Here is a 17293-nt window from a genome sequence, read left to right as displayed (position 1 = left end):
AAAATACAATCTCAAAGTTTGACTTAATTAAGCCAAAATTTTCATACATTTATGTAACAAATGCTGATTTTTCTTACAACAAAAAAAAAACCCAAAACCTCAGCACATTTTCATGTGCACAAACTCTGAAGCATGCTGAATCTGAAAAACACTTTTTAATGATATAACTTCATTTTTATTTCCCAGTTGATACAAGAAACAAAAAACTGTGTCTGTCATATTCCTGTCACCATCACAGTGACAGCCATGCTGCTTCAGTGTGGAAGGGATTATCCTCCACAGTGGTTTCTCACGTGTCTTGTGCTTATCAAAAGGGGTCCCCTTCTATCTTTAGGGAGGCCGGGGGGAAACAGAGAAAAGAGGGAAGGTTTCATTATTTTGGTTGTAAAACTAACATTAGATAATTCATGATGATTTTAAATATCACAAGCTGCTGCTGGTTCCCTCATGGAGCCTATTGTAGCCTAATGTGGCTAGCTCGTTATTTATTGCAGGAGGAAAAGGGAATTTAACTTTTACCCATGCTTTTATGACATTCTGGATATTCCACTTACATGACTATCTAAGGGCAAACACTTTAACCCCTTGAGATCTGCTAATCAGGAGCACCAGCTGTTAAGTGCCAGCATGCATCCTGCATTGGTGCCTGCAGGGAGAGAAAGGGCTGAAAAGGATATGACCCCAAACTTCAGAAACTGCTTCTCTCCTTAGGGGCAAAATATCATTCAGCTTGCATCTTCTCTTGTTTTCTTTTCATTTATCCAGTTAATGTTCCTGGTGTGGGTTGTTGTGCACTCACTGTGAATGCTTCAAGCCTTTAGGAAGACGATAGTTAATTGCTGGAGTTAAAATCTCACTTGTACTGGTGTGGAAGTGCTTTTGGAAATATTTACTCAGCTAGCTCACTGAGCTGCTAAGGGGAAGGGGAAGGCTGGTAGTATCTGACTCACTGATTTTCCTGCAGATGCATGTTCTGTTTGAAAGAGAAAAAAACCCAACACATTGCACAGTCATTTTTCACAATACTGCTGGTACAATGTTAGCTCAGTCTCACACTTAAGTTACATTCGTACATTCATTTAAAACAAGCAATGAAATCCATCATGAAAAAGGAACCTGTCACAAACATAAACCAAATTTATTCCCTGCAGAGTAAAATACAGTCAAAAGGTGAAAAGGCAGTTCTTTATTCTTTAAATGCTTCCTGGTTTATCCCCCTTTGTGTTTTGTGAAACCAGCAGACATATTGGTGAGGAGAAAAGGTAGAATATACTGCCCTTTTGATTTACTTTGTGTTCTCTTTTCCTAACATTTTTAATCCTTCCTCTAGATTATTTGTTGTATGACAATAAGTGGCCCCTCCATCTACTACTGGACTTCGTAGCTGAGTAGCCCAAGCAAAATGCTTGTAGTAACAGGATATCCTTGGAGTCAGTGGATCAGATTCTTACAGCTTTTACTCTAAACCACCACAAATTTAGTTTACATGTGGGCTTTCCAGATAAATTATGTTTAAAATACGCTAGAAGTGTGTGGGTATTTTGTGGCCATCTCAATAAAAACATGATTTGACCCTACTGTCCTTAACTACCCACTCTCCTAATCTCATGTAGCGCATGATGGGGTTTTTGTCACCTGAAATGGCTCAAAAGCATAACTTAAGTATTATTGGGTGCTATAGAATGTTATGCCACACTATTGTACTCTCAGATTAAAGAGAAAACTTCAGTGTGGTGAAGAAGGTGTTGAATTTGTGTCAGATTTCACAAGTAATTCCAAAGAGAGTTGAAAGCTCACACTGCAATTAAACACTGAGCTCCTCTCACCTCTGAAGGCAGGTTGGGTTCAGACCTCCCTTTGTGCCTTGAAAATCTCTTCCTTTGTCCATCTGTGTCACCGGAGAACTTTCTATAGACTATTGCACACACCAGTGGAAATGAACCAAATTTACATAATACAAGAGCAGTCTAGTGTAAGTCTGAATAGGAAAATCAAAAAAGCCCTCATCAAAAATGAGATTTAATAGTGTATAAATATTATTTTAACTCTTGTGTTTTAAACAATAAGGGAATAGATGCAGAACATGTAGCAGTGGATGCACAGGAGGAAGAGAGGTTTGCTCATCCAGAGAGAAAACAAGTCATGCTGGCTTTATTGTAATGCCACTGATTTCTTCCTTTTCCCTATGAATGTTCTTTTTCCAAGGGGTTTGGGTTTTTTCCAAAGCAGTTGCCTGTCTTTGTACCACTAAATTTTGTTGATCATCCTCTTCTAGCACTTAGGTATTTCTTATCACCATAGGATCAGAGGCATTCAGAAATGCAAAAAAAAAACCAAAAAAGCAGGTTGCAAGCTATTCTCTGCCTCTGCTTTGCCTCGTGTCTGACCCCCTGGCCTCTCCACTAGATATGTGAGTTTTTGCAAAATCATATCTTGCTCTCTATTTCCTTTTAATTGCCTGTAGCTGAGGGCATCAAAAGTGATCGTGAGTGACAGACTGATCAAAACCCCTAGGCTGGGGGACACTAAGCGGTAAAGACCTGACCTCTTAAGGATCTTTTACTGACAAAACACTTTGAAACAAACTATCCATGAAGCACACCGACCCACCAGGACTATTCTTATGTTCCAGTGCAAACATATGCTTTGGAGCTTTGCTGAATCAAGATTTTATAATCAGGCATTGTTCATACTATTAAGCATGTCATTCTGGTAATGATGATGAAAAAGCAAGCATCAGTTCTCCTGTAAATGCCTGCAATCTTGCATCACAGAAATAGAGGAATTAACTCTTTCAAAGGTAAGCTGAGAACCCTCTCTGGCCATTAAAGAGTGTTATTAGGTCTTAGTATGAACCTTTTCCCATTTTTGTCCGGAGACTAGAGTGTTTTCAAGCAAAGACCATCCCTCATCAGAGGGAGGATATACATGTTTACAACCCTGAGGAAGCCTGCGTGACACCGAAATCTGCCAGCTCCACTGGGAGGGTCTTTGGGTTGATCCTTGCAACACACTTTGGAGGCTGCTCAAGACTGTGGTTAAATTACCATTAAATCACCATTAAATTACAAGAGTTGTAGGAAGAGTGGTAGCCACTGTGCCCAATCCTCCAAATCCAGTCCTGGGAACTAGATGCGTGCAGGTTAGCTACTGCAGCAGTGTGAATAGCCCTCAAGGTAAGCATTGAGACCCCTTTGAGTAGTTGAAGTCATCAAAATGCCTCCAAAATGAAGTCCCAAATTGGCACAGACTGTACCAGGAGAATTCTATGGCCAGGCAATAAGAAATGGTTGTCAAATTGCACATTATCTTCTTTGAGTCTCTTTAAAAACAGAAATTTCAGAATTGTAGCTGATCGTTGTCCTTGATTAGCTGTCTAATGCTGAAAGTACATGTACTGAAGAGGAGACACCTACAGTCAGTATCTTTCTAAGCTTCACAAGCTGTGTACCTCCATCTGCCTTAGGAGAATGCCTAGACAGTAGGGGAAAGTGGAGCAGAGATGGGGCAGTTACACTTAGATGGGCAGAGCATAATCCTAGTCTGCTTCATGCTTGTGACACTGTGTGATGTTCTTGCAAGATGCAGAAAGGGACAGGATGCAAGAAATCCAAATTCTCACCTCAAAGGATTTCTCTCCAGGCTTCTACTCTTCATGTTTGTACAAAGAGGGATTTCCTCTCAATCCCTTCAAAAACCATGTATCAAGTTAGGCACTTAAGAAAGTTGAGGAGGATGACATTGAAAGACCTTAAACTGAGGAAATTGTGGAGTAAATCAGCATTTCTCTCTCTCCTTCAGTTATCCATGCTTTGGGTTATAAGAAAGGTGAGAAGTGCAAGGGCTTTCTTTGATCTCTACGTATCATGTCTTAAAATAAAGCACCCCTCTTTGCACCAAGTAAGAGAGTGAGTCCACACAGCAGTTAGGCTGTGCATGGTGTTTTCTGCATCCTGATGTTGACAATCACTATGCAGCAGCAGTGTCCAGCCAGCCAACATACACCCTGAAGAGCATGCTGTAGATATACCAAGTGAAACAGTGATATCACAGCAAGATGGTCTGGCAGGTCCTGTACTAGGAAGCCACATACAAGTTTTCTGGATCTCAGCTGCAGGTGACAAAAGTTCACCTAAATCTTGTTCCAACAGCATAAGTCTTTGTGTGGATGCTCTTAGAAGGGACAAAGGGGCAGTCGGTGGCATTGACAAGATGGACCCTTAGGTTCTGCAAAATATATTCTGCTCTGGATGCAGAAGCATTTTTAAGAAGGTGTTGTTCTCTGACTTTTCTTGAATTCATGTTAATAAAGGCTGCCCCTACCTCTTATTTTTCTATATGAACACAAAAATTGCAGCTGCCTGCCAAGTCTGCTGAGAGATGGATGTAATAATTTTCAATTGGACTGTTAGCCCAAAGGGAACCCAACAGCAAGAGATTGACAGATGCAGCATGGATTATCTTGTGCTCTGAACTCAGCCCAATTTGTGGTTTGTTGCAGGTGCTAAAGAGATTGATATTGCTGCTACCCTGGAGCACTTGAGGGACCAGAGACCAGGCATGGTCCAGACAAAGGTACTGTCAATAAATCCACTGGGATTTTAAATACATTAAAGGTCTTTCACAGTAGTTGTTTTCATGACAGAAGAGGGAGGGTATGACCTAATTTAACGCAGGTCGCTTGCTGATTACTCTGTTTGGCTCCCTACCAACTGAGGTTTATTTATGCTGAAGATTTATCTAGGCTACTTTCTTTGCTGTTTACTGCTCTTTCTTGTAATATCTCCAACATCTATCTTGATTACCATATATGAAGGGCAGTCAAGACAACAATCTATAGCCTACTAAAGAAAATGTGCATTTGAAAGAGTGTTCTTGCTTTCATCCTGAAATATGGATTATTTTCTTAGAGTAGTTGTGCTTAACTGTGCATGGAATAGTTGGTTTTTTAATCTTCATTAAAGAGAATGTAACTTCTGCATTTGAATTCTTTTATAGGGGGAAAAAAAGAAGTTGTGAACAAAAGGAATATAGTTTTGTGGGAAATGAGGTCAGTTTTAGTATTTTTGGGGCAGAAGAGCTTACATCATGCTTAAAGACATGTCCTTAATGGATGTAGCATGGTAACTATACCTGTGCACTTTGGTGAAGTGAGCACCTTGCTCTGTGATTCCTGTCAGTAGTAATAGTTTTGAGATTTTTTCCCCAATGTAAAACTATTTCATATAGATGATGGTGTGATTGTAGACCCTGCAATCACAAATGAAACTTTCTTTTATTAACAATTTGATACTGAGGTATTTGCTGCAAGTTAAGAGCTGCAAATGTAGCAATAAAGAATTTTGGTCATGGCATGGGGATGCAATAAATCTGTATATGACATTGTAAAATATCAAATGAGAGCTATAGTTCCAAACTGAGTAACAAGAGCAATGTGATAGCGCTCTGCCTTGGCCAGGCTGGAACTGAGAGGAAAGTGCAGCATTTAGGGAGCTGAAATTGCTGAGGGAGAAAGGTGAAATGATTGTGTGTTGCAGGAATCATTGTTTAATAAGTTTTCTTGAATCTCTTCCTAATCATTTTATCTTCCCCTTAATACTAGGAGGAGTGATGCTGAAGAACAGTTGGGGGGATTTTAATTATTATTTACCAATTAAGTAAGTGCATAAAACAAAGATGAGCCAGTCAAAGCCAACTAATCTTTATCTGCAAGTAAGACATAAAATTGCACAAATCTTTCTTGTCCATTGGTTATTCAGACAGGGGGAAAAACCCATATAGCACACAGTATCCAATGTCACATGTGTTTACCCTGAGGGAAGATGGAAGGCCTTGAGCTACTCTCTGAATGCATCCAAAATATATGGCAGCTCTGCAGAAATATAGTCCTCAGATTCCAGGTTCCCTCTCAGGGCAGAGAATTTCCAAATTGTTGCCTTCAACAAAAGAAAAATAACAGACCAAAACATAGCTCCAGAACCAAAGACGGAGGTTATGCAAACAAAATCTCTTACCTAGCTCAGAAATAGTTACCTGAATCCCATGAAAATCACGCTCAAGAAGCGTGTTTTTTTTAACCTTCCAAACATTTATCTGGATGAGCTCCAGGAAACAAATACACGCTGTGTTTTCATCAGGATATTGCTTATCTCTTCTCTTGCTCCTTCTTCCATCATTGTCATTTTCTCAAAACCACCAAAATCACTTATTCAAGCTAATGTCTTGCAAATTATAAATATCTGGTTACATGCTAGCAATGCACGATCCCTAGAGAATTTTTCTGATGGATTTAAACAAACCCCTGTGCTTTCCCAACTGAATACAAATGAGGAATATTAGACCGTTGGAGTAATTTAAAACGATGGATTAAAAGTCAGGTTAGAAATGCCAATTACAGAATATCCCTAGGCAAAATAAACACCAACTTACTTTAGCAATGTTATTGTGTTTCCAGCAGGCAGCGCTCCACATTTTCAATAAGCGTGTGAAAGATTTGTCTCCAACATTTTGTCTTCTGGAAGGGATCTTTAATTCAAAAGCAATGGTATATAATAAATGGTAATGAAATTATCATAATGACATTCTGCATTTCAGAGAAGTATAATAGAGGGTTTGTGGTTTGGGTATTTGTGTGTGTGTGTGTGTGTGTGTGTGTGTGTTGGGTTTTGGTTTTATTTTTCTTTGTGCAGGGGAATCGTAAATGTGAGAGGAAAAAGTAATGATGGAGCAAGTGCATTCTCTGTGATGGGAAAAATATGTTTCCCTTTTTAGTATGTCCTCTATGTTTTCTCTCATGATCTGTAATATTTAGCTAAGATTCTATATCGTGTCATAGATGCTACATATACTCTTGCTTTCCTGTGAAATTTTATTTGTAGGCTTAATGAAACTTGGCTTAGTATTTTTTTATTCAATATATTCTTGTTACCTTTGTATTATAGGATGTTTGATGCCACAAAGTGCTTGTCTGGCTCTGTTTTCCAGGCAAAACTGGGTGTTGAAATTCATCTCCAGTCAATCATATGTATGCAAATAGCATATGTGAATGACAGTGTAGCCGTACAAAACAAATGCCTTTCAAAATTACTGCAATTAATTTGCTCTAACTGTGATTATTCTCATGGAAAGATGCAGAAGATGTGTAAAGGTTTTTCTTTGGAGGCTAGGGATACACATCAATGGAAACTGCACTGTCTGCATTTCACCTGTGTTATGCAAAAGGAAGGAGGGGGAAGAGCTCATCTGCACCCTCCCAGAAAGACCATATCCTCACACACCTCTTGTTTCTGCTACACTGCCCCCTTCACTGAAGTGTTTCAGTCAGTCTTGAGAGCTGTCTGCAAAGATTATGCTTTGTAAATTGTTTTGCCTCAGTAATTTAAGGTCACACATAATGTTAGCTGGTGGTCTCCACTGGACCTGTCTCTAACATCCGTACGGAACTTTGGAGTTCATGCTGATCAATCCACAGTCCTTGGGTGAGACAGACACTTGTCCTCAGGCGGTGTAATGATGCCCTGCACTCATGTGGGGGGTACCCCTCTGTGAGGGGTAAAGACACCCACAGGTCAGATGGTCTCCAGCCTGACAGATCTTCACAGTAAGGTGAGCACATCTTGGACCTACAACGTTCAGGGGCAGATTTGCTCACCGAATAACTTTAGAGTAATAGAAGTTACTTTCAGCAATATGACTAATATTAATGTAGTTTCCAGTCTTAGGAGCTTTTCCTGACTGTAAAAGACTCAGATGAAGAGAACATTAGGTAGCCTCATTACCATGGGCAGCTTCTCTTCTTCTGAACTGACACCCACATCTTGGAAGAGGCATCTGTACATCCCTGAAACTTGGCTGCAACACCATGTCAACCCCATCATGCTCAGATCAGCCTCTTCTGTTTTGTGCTCCCCATGCTCCAAGGACTGGCAGTGATGGCTATCAACTGTCCCACTTGCATCTGAGCACTGGCATCCTGCAGCCCCTGTTTTGCTTCTCTCCTGCCAGCCCCAGAACAAGGCTCTCCCAGGCTGCTCCACAGGTCTGTCACCTCACAGAGCTGCATCAATGGAGTCCAGCAGTTGCTGGCTCTTCCTGCCAAGGGTCTTTTTTCCTGGAGGCAAGAACTTCACAAGCGTTAGCCCAAATTTCCAGAGTTGTTATAAGCACCTGGTTTGGTTCTAGCATGGCATGTCCAGAAGAGTGCCCTCTCTGCCTCCACTGCCCTCCAGTCCCTCTCATGCATTCAGTATACTCAGGTTAAAATACAGCTGATGTTTCAGTGTGGTCACCAGCATTCCCAGTTTTGTCTTTGAATTGCAGAAACCACGGGGAGTGCAGGGAGGCATAGGCATATACACCAGTTTCTGTCCCTAAAGAGTCCTACTCTTTAGAGTGAATTGACGTGTGATTAAAAACTATTGGCTGCAGTCCAGCAAATGCCACTTTGACAGCACCAAGAAGATAGCAAAACTCTTGAATGTCAATGTCTCCAAGAAATTATTCTGAGTTTTGTTCTTTATTCTGCTCAGGGACTGTGCCCATCATTGCTTCTCTCTGAGGCATCTCCTCTTGGGATATGACTCTTCAGTGGAGTAAGACAAAGCAGAGCATTTTCTAACTGGAGACACAGTATCCCAGCAGTGGTCTCGACATGCTTTGTAGGGTGCACCTCAGGCCTCCATTCTCAATGCCTGCTCTTCAGCAGCTTTTGACCCTGACTGGTGTAAACAACTGGAGGAGTACTTTTAGAAAATCCAGACACTTCTCCACAGTCCTTGTCTGGTGTCCTTGATTTGCCTATGTTCTGAAATGGATTGCCCACGTTTCTTCTTTCATTTGAGAAGCTGCAAACACCAAATCATCTTGTCAGATATTTCAGTAAGCTAAAATTTTCAGGAAAAAAAAAAATTACCTGCTTGGAAAATGTAACACCTGTTAACCTTGGGGAGGTAGAACTCCTTTGTTGTTCTGCAGGACTGCGCAGTTCAGAAGCCTGCTAGGGTTGCACTTAGAAGAGATGGCTACTCATGGCTGTGTCCTTCATGCCTCTGCCAGTCTACCACAGAAGCCTGTTAGTCATTTTGGGCTTATGCTTACAGTAAATTAATAGCAGTGGTAAACCTTTCCAAGTATTTCTTAATTAGGGCTGGTCTAAACATTGTTAGGTAACATGTGAATGCAGAAGGACCATTGAAAAGGAAGGCTGAGAAAGAACAATAAAAGCTAAACCAAAAGCAGGTGTTGTTCTAGATAATAGACCTAAGGAGCAGAGATATTTATCCTGTCTTCTTTCAACTAGAAACAGTCCTGAGAAAAGCCAAGGGCTGTGGTTTGCCACATTTTGCCTATTTGTATCTTGGTTGCATTAACAAGTTTCCATCTCTGTGCCAGAAGGAAATGGCTGGTGATCAACTACTCCCCAGCCCTCTGACCACGTAATTGCAATACATCATTGTGTCCCAACAGCTTAGTTTCTGCTACCAACATTTTTCTCCATTAAAATTACTCTGGCTTCAAGATGCTGTCAAACGTGTTATATGGCATCAATAATCCCAGAACGTTTTGTTCCTTTCCATTACAGAGTACAGTTCATCCTGCATATTCATATTTTCAACAATGTCTTGAGGATGCTCAGCTGCAGAGTAGTGTACCAGTGGCTTTTTGGAAAGTGTTTTGCTTTATTATTCAGAGTATGCATTTGTTCTCTCCACAGGAGCAGTTTGAGTTTGCTTTGACAGCGGTTGCAGAAGAAGTGAATGCAATACTCAAGGCACTTCCCCAGTGAGCAGCTCAGTCTCCTGAAGGTTCCTGCAGGATCCGTCCCTCGTTTTCCTCATCCTCAGTCCCTGTGAATGTCCTTGGAAACCGTGACCTGACCTTAACTGTGTATCTTCTGTTGTAATCACATAGTGATAGGGTCCTTACCAACTCCTTTAGCTGGTAAAAGTTCAACAGTTAAAATGTGCATCCTGTTTTTTGGGGTTTTAAACAAATTTTTTAAAGGACATTGAAGCCTCGGATTACATGAGAGAACAATCCATCAAATTCCTTTCAAATCCTCCAAGCCCCAAATGTCACACTTTGAAAGCACACATTCACGTTCTTACTAGCAAATATACAGTGTTGTGGGTAATTAGTGCAGTCAATATAGTCTCAGAAAACAGTGTTCTGTTATATTTTGTAACTTCTCAGAGGCTGAATAAGAGGGGGGAGAGCAGAAGAGGATGGTGATTGTTCCTACACAATGTTGAGCTAGAGCATGAAACAGTGCTGAGAGTGTGAGTAAACACAGGTCCAGGCTCTGGCAAAGAGTGTTTGCACCTTCTCATGCTGGGCTTTGGCAAGCCGATGTTTTCTTAACTGTTGTTTACTTTTCAGCTTTGTGCCATGAATAGAAGAAAATCTGAACTCTAGGCCTGCATAGTTGTTGCAGCCAGGAAAACAAGTTGGTCACATTAATAGGAAACCAGGGGATAACGAGCACAATTCTGATCATGTACCTACCACTGACAGCGTGGAAAAGGAGAGTGTAGGCTCACTTCAGGTGATGGAGAAAGGCCCCATCAGAAGTCAGGTGAATGTCCAGAGCTGTTAGGGAAACAGATTCCTGGCTTTATGGGATAACTGAGGAAGAAAATGGGACTTTCCTCTTTATATTTTTGCATTTCTCTCTGTAAAACTGTCCTGTGCCATCCTTTTTAGCCAGGAAAATATATTTCTGTAAAAGCCTGGCTGAAGGAGAAACCTCCAGTCTGCATTTTACGATTCTCATCGAGTTTGTCTGATCGAAATGTTCATTGCACCTTTCTGCAGAGGCTCTGCTTGTTCTGACTGATACCTGTTTTAGCTAACCATGAAGGGATAAAGAACCACACACGCTGAATTTCAGAGGTCCCTGTGTTCTCTAAATCCTAATGCCTATTGTTGCAAAGTAATGCTAAAATACGTCTGCAAATGGTTTGGTGATGCAATCTTGCTTTTGTGATTTCACAGGTTAAGTTGTGGTACTCTGAAGGATTTTCAGTTATTGATAGAAGTTACTCTGATATGTTTGAATGAAGGGCCTGAGGGTAAAATCATCAAAGGTACCTAAGTGATCTAGGCTCATAATTTCGTTATCAAAAGTGAATACCTGGATGCTTTTTCATACGCTATCTTACATCTACGTGATTTAAAAATCTGGGGTGCTTTTTTTATTCAAATACTTAACAGTGGTGTTTGCTTGAAACTGTTAGGCTGATCGTTCGACTTCAGCACTGGAAAATACATCCTTTAATTTCACTTGTGAAGAGGGAGCTTTTATAAATTTCTAATCAGTGAAATGTTACAGATAACAGCATCGCCGAGTTTTGCTGGCACGGGTTGCAGGCATCAATCAAAGTCATCCATGTTGCAGTTTGGTGTTGTAGGTGTGGATATTGGTGATTTCTTCTTTATAGCAATTAAAGAGTTATTAAAAAATAAACAAAAAATAAACAAAAAAAAAAAACATGCAGAAGGCTTCTTACTTTTTGCCATACATTGTTGTATGCTGTACTTGGTATGTGCTGTTGCTTAATTTGTGCATTCCATTACTATAACAGTACAGAGCAGTTACTGCAGATGCCATCATCCTCTTAAGTACACATACTGTACATTAAGCCACATGTTTATTTTATGGCCTAAGCATTTTAGAGCTTTCCTAGCAATAACTAAAAAAACTAATGGAGTATGAATGAGAAAATTGCCTTTTTCATTTGATAATTTAGGTTTAACAGGATTCTTTTATTACTTTAGCTAACACAGAATTGCAGATCAGGGCAGATGAGATCAGTTTGAGCAGTATCAGTGAGTGTTTGAAGTAGATTTACTGTGAGCCACGTACTGCAGCTTTACGAAAATACAGGTAGTTATAGCCAAACAAGCTGTCCAAAGAATCAAAATGAGAGCATCTTAAGCCAAGCCCTCTGATTATCGGGTAGAATTATTTCCCAGTGCAAGATGCTGTGCCGTTACCTACTGGCAGTGGGCTAATGGGGTTTTAGCACAGATTTCTGCCCTGGGATTCATTAATGTTCGCCTTCTGACTGTCCCTGTGCACACCACAAACATGGCTGATGAGCCTTTCGTTTGCACTTCAGGAGTATTTTTTAATTGTTCTTCTGCAAATATTTGCATTTCATGATGGCAGTTTCAGGGTGATCCCTATTAATTCACAAGCAGCTGAGTGTAGGACTCAAATATTGCTCTCCATGCTTTGGAGTTTATTTAGTGTAGATTAGAGGGCATTAATCTTCACCGAGGCTAATGGGGCAGGGATGTATTGTTTTATTCATACTTGTAGACCAGTTTACACAACAGAAAGATGCAGTCTTACTCAGAAGGTTAGAGTATATCCCACTGAATCTCATTGACAATCTTGTTATTTCAGCCGTGTTTTGTACAGTTCTTCCACAAAGAGGTGCCAGGCTTATTCTATTGACTGTAAACTATCACACAGAGTATTTCATCTGTGCAAGCAGCATACTGTTCACACCTCTCAATAAATGCCCTGTTTCTGGGGGTGATAATCTGCTGCAGGGTCTATTAGTGAAATACAGGTTTCAGCTGCACCAGGGCGATCCAAAGGGGTTTGACAATCCATTTCCCAGGAAGATACCAAAGCCGTGGATAAAGCCAGAGATGGATTTCTCATGCAGGGCAGGTATTTCTTCATGCTTTTCACAGAGGTTCACTTAATCCTTGTGATTTGGTGAAGGATGCTGTCCAGACCACCCCTGGCCACTTGTGCTGGATAGGGGCCATGTCCACTGGCAAGTTTAGTTAAGCATCTTTTTGGAAGCTAGGATCACCTGAAAACCCAGAGTCAAATGAGGCCCACCATCCTTCCCTGTTCAATATTCTATTCTGCTTGATCTTCAGTAAATTCATTGCAAGTGAAGCTTGGGCTGGTGTCTGACACATAGCCATAAATAGCAGGTGTTTAGTATTGACCATCCTCATGTTCTTGATAATGGAAGTGAATCTACAGTTGCTGCTTGTGTGGTTGAATCTTTAAATGACATTTAAGGGAGGGAACTGCATGAAGGCAATTTAACACCAGTGCTCAGTTTCTTTCCTTGCTAGCCAAAGTCTCTGGCAAAGAAGAAAACCCTCATTTCCCACAGACATGGCAGTGAGCTGCTGGCCCCAAGCAGGACAGTGACCTGACCACACTCCACACTGAGGTAGTCATGGTGTGTGTAAATATGAGGGATGGAGGGGTGGTTGTCACCAGCGTTGATAGTTCATAGGAGTCACAGCACAGTTGCTTGCTCCTGCCTTCACCCTTCCCATGACATGGACCAGGATTTAGAAGGATGCAGCACAGCACCATTCTCTGAATCCCAGATCCTTGAGATTCAGCCCTAGTCACAGGGAAAACAGTGTTGGCTTCACATATTCCAGGTGTAAGATCTAACCATTGCTCTTGACCATCATCTGTGGCACCTGGTGCAGCCCGGGTAGCATCCCACGAAAGCCCTTGGCGATCTTGAGGCCCAAGAAGGAATTTCAGCAGGAAATCCCATAGCCAAATCTCAATCCAAGAGCAAAGCAAACCAGATTATTTTTATAGATATTGCTGAAAATTTAAAACATTAAAAAATATTTTTTGAAACTATGCCAATGACTAAACCTTGTTCCTGTCTCTAGCATGCATGCAGAACCAGTCTCCAGGGGAGTGACAGCTTATAGTACCTGTAAGGAGTTCATGCTTTATTAGTCAAGTGGAACATTAATAAAACCCAGCCCACTTCCTAGTTGCCAGAATAGTCATTAATTTTAAAAAGAAAAAAAAAAAAGAAGAAGAAAAACCAACATCAAAATGTTTGTTGGAATAGGAACCAACTGCTTGATTAGTTTTGTTACAGAAGAATAGCTCTCCTAATTTTTATTCTGCATATTTTAGCCTTTTGTTTTGAAAACTCTCTTCAGAAGCAGTTGAGATAATTCACTTTTTAAAACTGTACAGTTTTTATGGGTTTGGTTTGGGGTTTTTTTTTTTGCTTTTTAAATGAGAGTACACTTTGTAGATTTGATTAGTGTATTATTATTATTTTTTTTCCTCTTGAGATTGCATTGGGCATTACAAAAACATTCCCCACCACAGTGAAAAGAAAGCTGTCCTGTTGGGTTATTGTAAAAGGGGAAAAAAAAAAACAATTAAAACAAAATTGCAGAGCTGTGGCATACTCAATCCAATTAGAGCATGACTCTTTACTACTCTTCATTTACCACATTAGAAACAAAGTTACACCAGCAAGATTTCATTTGAAGCTGTTCTTGCATGCTGTTTGTACTGTATTTGATGGCATAATATTGGTTTGTTTACAACCTTTTCTTTCCTGTCATTCTATTATATTCTTTATATGTATATAATTTAAAAGAAAATAATTATACAAAGTATTTTGTTCTACCTCTGTAAAAATCATATTTGTGAATAAAGTCACATTGTCTGTGGAGTATGGTATTGTGAATATGGCATCAACAGCTGGTGATTTGCTTTTGTTTGCAAGGTGGAAGCGGTACCTTCGTATGTTGCTGGAGAGCTGGGTTCTGAATAGCTGAGGTGGGCACACAAGGCTGACAGAGAAGGGCACAAACATCCTGCTGGCAGCTTACAGGTGCACCTTTAACCTGAAGAGATTGCAGGCACTTCTGGCTTGGGTGTGTAGCCTGGCTGAATATGAGCCAGCAGTGTGCCCAGGCAGCCAAGAAGGCCAATGGCATCCTGGCCTGTATCAGGAACAGTGTGGCCAGCAGGAGCAGGGAGGTCATTCTGCCCCTGTACACTGCACTGGTTAGGTCACTCCTTGAGTACTGTGTCCCGTTCTGGGCCCCACAGTTTAGGAAGGATATTGAGACACTTGAATGTGTCCAGAGAAGGGCAACAAAGTTTGGAGCACAAGCCTTATGAAGAGAGGCTGAGGGAGCTGGGTTGCTTAGCCTGGAGAGGAGGAGGCACACAACTACCTGAAGGGAGGTTGTAGACAGGTGGGGGCTGGTCTCTTCTCCCAGGCAACCAGCACCAGAATAAGAGGACAGAGTCTGAAGTTGCACCAGGGCAGGTTTAGGCTCGATGTTAGGAGGAAATTCTTCATATAGAGAGTGATTGCTCATTGGAATGGGCTGCCCGGGGAGGTGGTGGAGGCACCATCATTGGAGGCGTTTAGGAGGAGACTTGATGGGGTGCTTGGTGCCGTGGTTTAGTTGATTAGATGGTGTTGGATGATGGATTGGACACGATGGTCTTGGAGGTCTCTTCCAACCTGGTCTGGTCTATTCTATTCTATTCTATTCTATTCTATTCTATTCTATTCTATTCCATTCTGTTTTGATCAAGGCAGATGCCCGTGTTCAGACCAGGAAGGGAAGCAGGCAAAAAAAAAAATTACTAAATTACAGACATGCTCCTTGTACAACTGTGAAGTGAAACAAATTGACCTGTAGTGTGTGTCACAGAGTGTACAACTTAACAAATGGAATAAATTTTACCCTCTTTCCAGAAAATTAAAGGCAAGGGAATGGTTTTGAGGAAGGAAGGCTGATGGATCAGAGCCTCACATAATGGGTGGCATGGGTTGCTCAAGGATTTACAGTCTTCAAATAGTAGCAAGATTCACAGAAGGATTTGAACTGGCAATGGAAAATACCTACTGTTATATTAAATAAGGTTAAGAGGGATAAAGTCTAAGATTCCCACATAAGCAGAGCATAAAGTCTTTACCCCAGGAGATAGGAAGTAATTTTCCCATCGTTATTGTCCACTATATGAAGGTTTGTATCTTACCATGAAATCAGAGTTAATCTTTAGGATTAGACAGCCATGAGATGGCAATTTTCATGGTCCTGCATTGTGTGTTAAAATTTCACTTGTTTTGAAGAAGACTTAAAATAGTTTGCCACTTACCAGGAAATAACTAGAAAAATGTAAACAGAAAGGGAGAACCTATCCTGGTGCAGCTCACCCTCTTCGCATCAGAAGAGCCACATTTTACATTCTTCAACCCTGTTGTTATGTGTTTTAATATCTGTGCCTTTCTCAGTGTAAGAAGGTGACTTTCATCTTGGAAGCAAAATATATGCACCATTATAGCTATTTTCCTAGTGGTGTAATTTAGAAGGTCTTTCATCTCCAAGATAGCTTTCTGAAGCCTCTGGTAACATCAGATGGAGGACAAAAAGGAAAATACATTTAATTGTATAACTACTGGAGCATTATGTATCTTCTAGGCAAACACGAAAACCATCAGTTGTGCATACACTGATTCACGCAGCCAGCACTTGCTTTTGCATCATGCTACATGGGCAGCCTCACCCTCTCCAGCGCTCCGGCTGTAGGACAGTGTCTCAGCTGCTGCCAAGGGGCATTACGTAGTTGCTGTTGCTCATGATTTTGTGCTTATGGCTCTAACTCATCAGTATGGCAGGCTGGTAATTGGCTCCTGGTAAGGTTCAGAAAAGAACTGGGTTTCAGCATCAGCCTGGAGCAGCCCCAGCACACCTGAGTGCTCTTGTTACAAAGTCCATGCCCTTGATAGCTCACCTTCCTCAGCTGTTCATACTTCTGGGGAGGCAGGAGGACACAACACTTAATAAAACAGAAGGAAAGAGCTGCTTGTCTGATGCCCTGCCTGGTGCCAATATTATTCAGTAGGGCACTTTATTCAGTATTCCTAAGGTTGGAAGAGACCTCAAAGATCATGAAGTCCAACCTGTCACCACAGACCTCATGACTAGAGTAGGGAGGGCACTACTGGCCACTGCAGGCTTGAACTCACAACCTTCCCATTAAGGGTCTTATGCGCTATCAACTAGGAAAGGTAAAGACTTGCTTCTAGTCCCAGCTGAACTACTACAGCCCTCCCCCCCTTCCCCCCCCCCAGTATTCAAATCTTTTCAAGTTGCCCTTGGAGGGTTATTTCTAGAACTTGTTTGAAACTCCACTGCTGATATGGTTGATATTTCTGTTTTGTGTGCTGGATACAAAGAACTCTGCACCCACAGTAAGGGGTAACCTGTGGGTTGGATTTATTCTTGGTTTAGTGACAGAACTGGCACACTGTGTGCTTGAAACAACTGAATCCTTGGGGAAATTCTTACTGCCATGGAGTTAAGCTAAAAATTAATTTCTCCCTTTGAGATTCTGCATGAATAAGCATCCTGGGTGATACAGATTTAAGTTTGGGGCTGCATGACTTACATTGCCCTGCACCAGATTTTTCCCTACAGGAGCTCTGGCCACAGTTTTCAAGGATAAAGAAATGTTTTGCTC

General features: G+C 41.2%; 1 protein-coding gene across 1 annotated transcript in view; it reads left to right on the top strand.

Annotated features, from left to right (window-relative positions):
• PTPRN2 (protein tyrosine phosphatase receptor type N2) overlaps positions 1-14495 on the top strand; it is a 612734-nt gene extending 598239 nt beyond the window's left edge. The window contains exons 22-23 of the mRNA XM_068146020.1: positions 4502-4575; positions 9713-14495. Of these exons, the coding sequence (XP_068002121.1) occupies positions 4502-4575; positions 9713-9784 (146 nt within the window). The 3' untranslated portion in view covers positions 9785-14495. The remainder of the gene's footprint in view (positions 1-4501; positions 4576-9712) is intronic.
• The last annotated feature ends 2798 nt before the right edge of the window (positions 14496-17293 follow it).

The sequence above is a fragment of the Melanerpes formicivorus genome, unplaced genomic scaffold, assembly GCF_026170545.1.
Source record: "Melanerpes formicivorus ecotype bairdi unplaced genomic scaffold, bMelFor1.0.p_v2 SCAF_13, whole genome shotgun sequence".
NCBI classification, from domain to species: Eukaryota; Metazoa; Chordata; class Aves; order Piciformes; family Picidae; genus Melanerpes; species Melanerpes formicivorus.
Note: the sequence above shows the minus strand (reverse complement) of the source record. Positions and strands in the feature narration are given on the sequence as shown.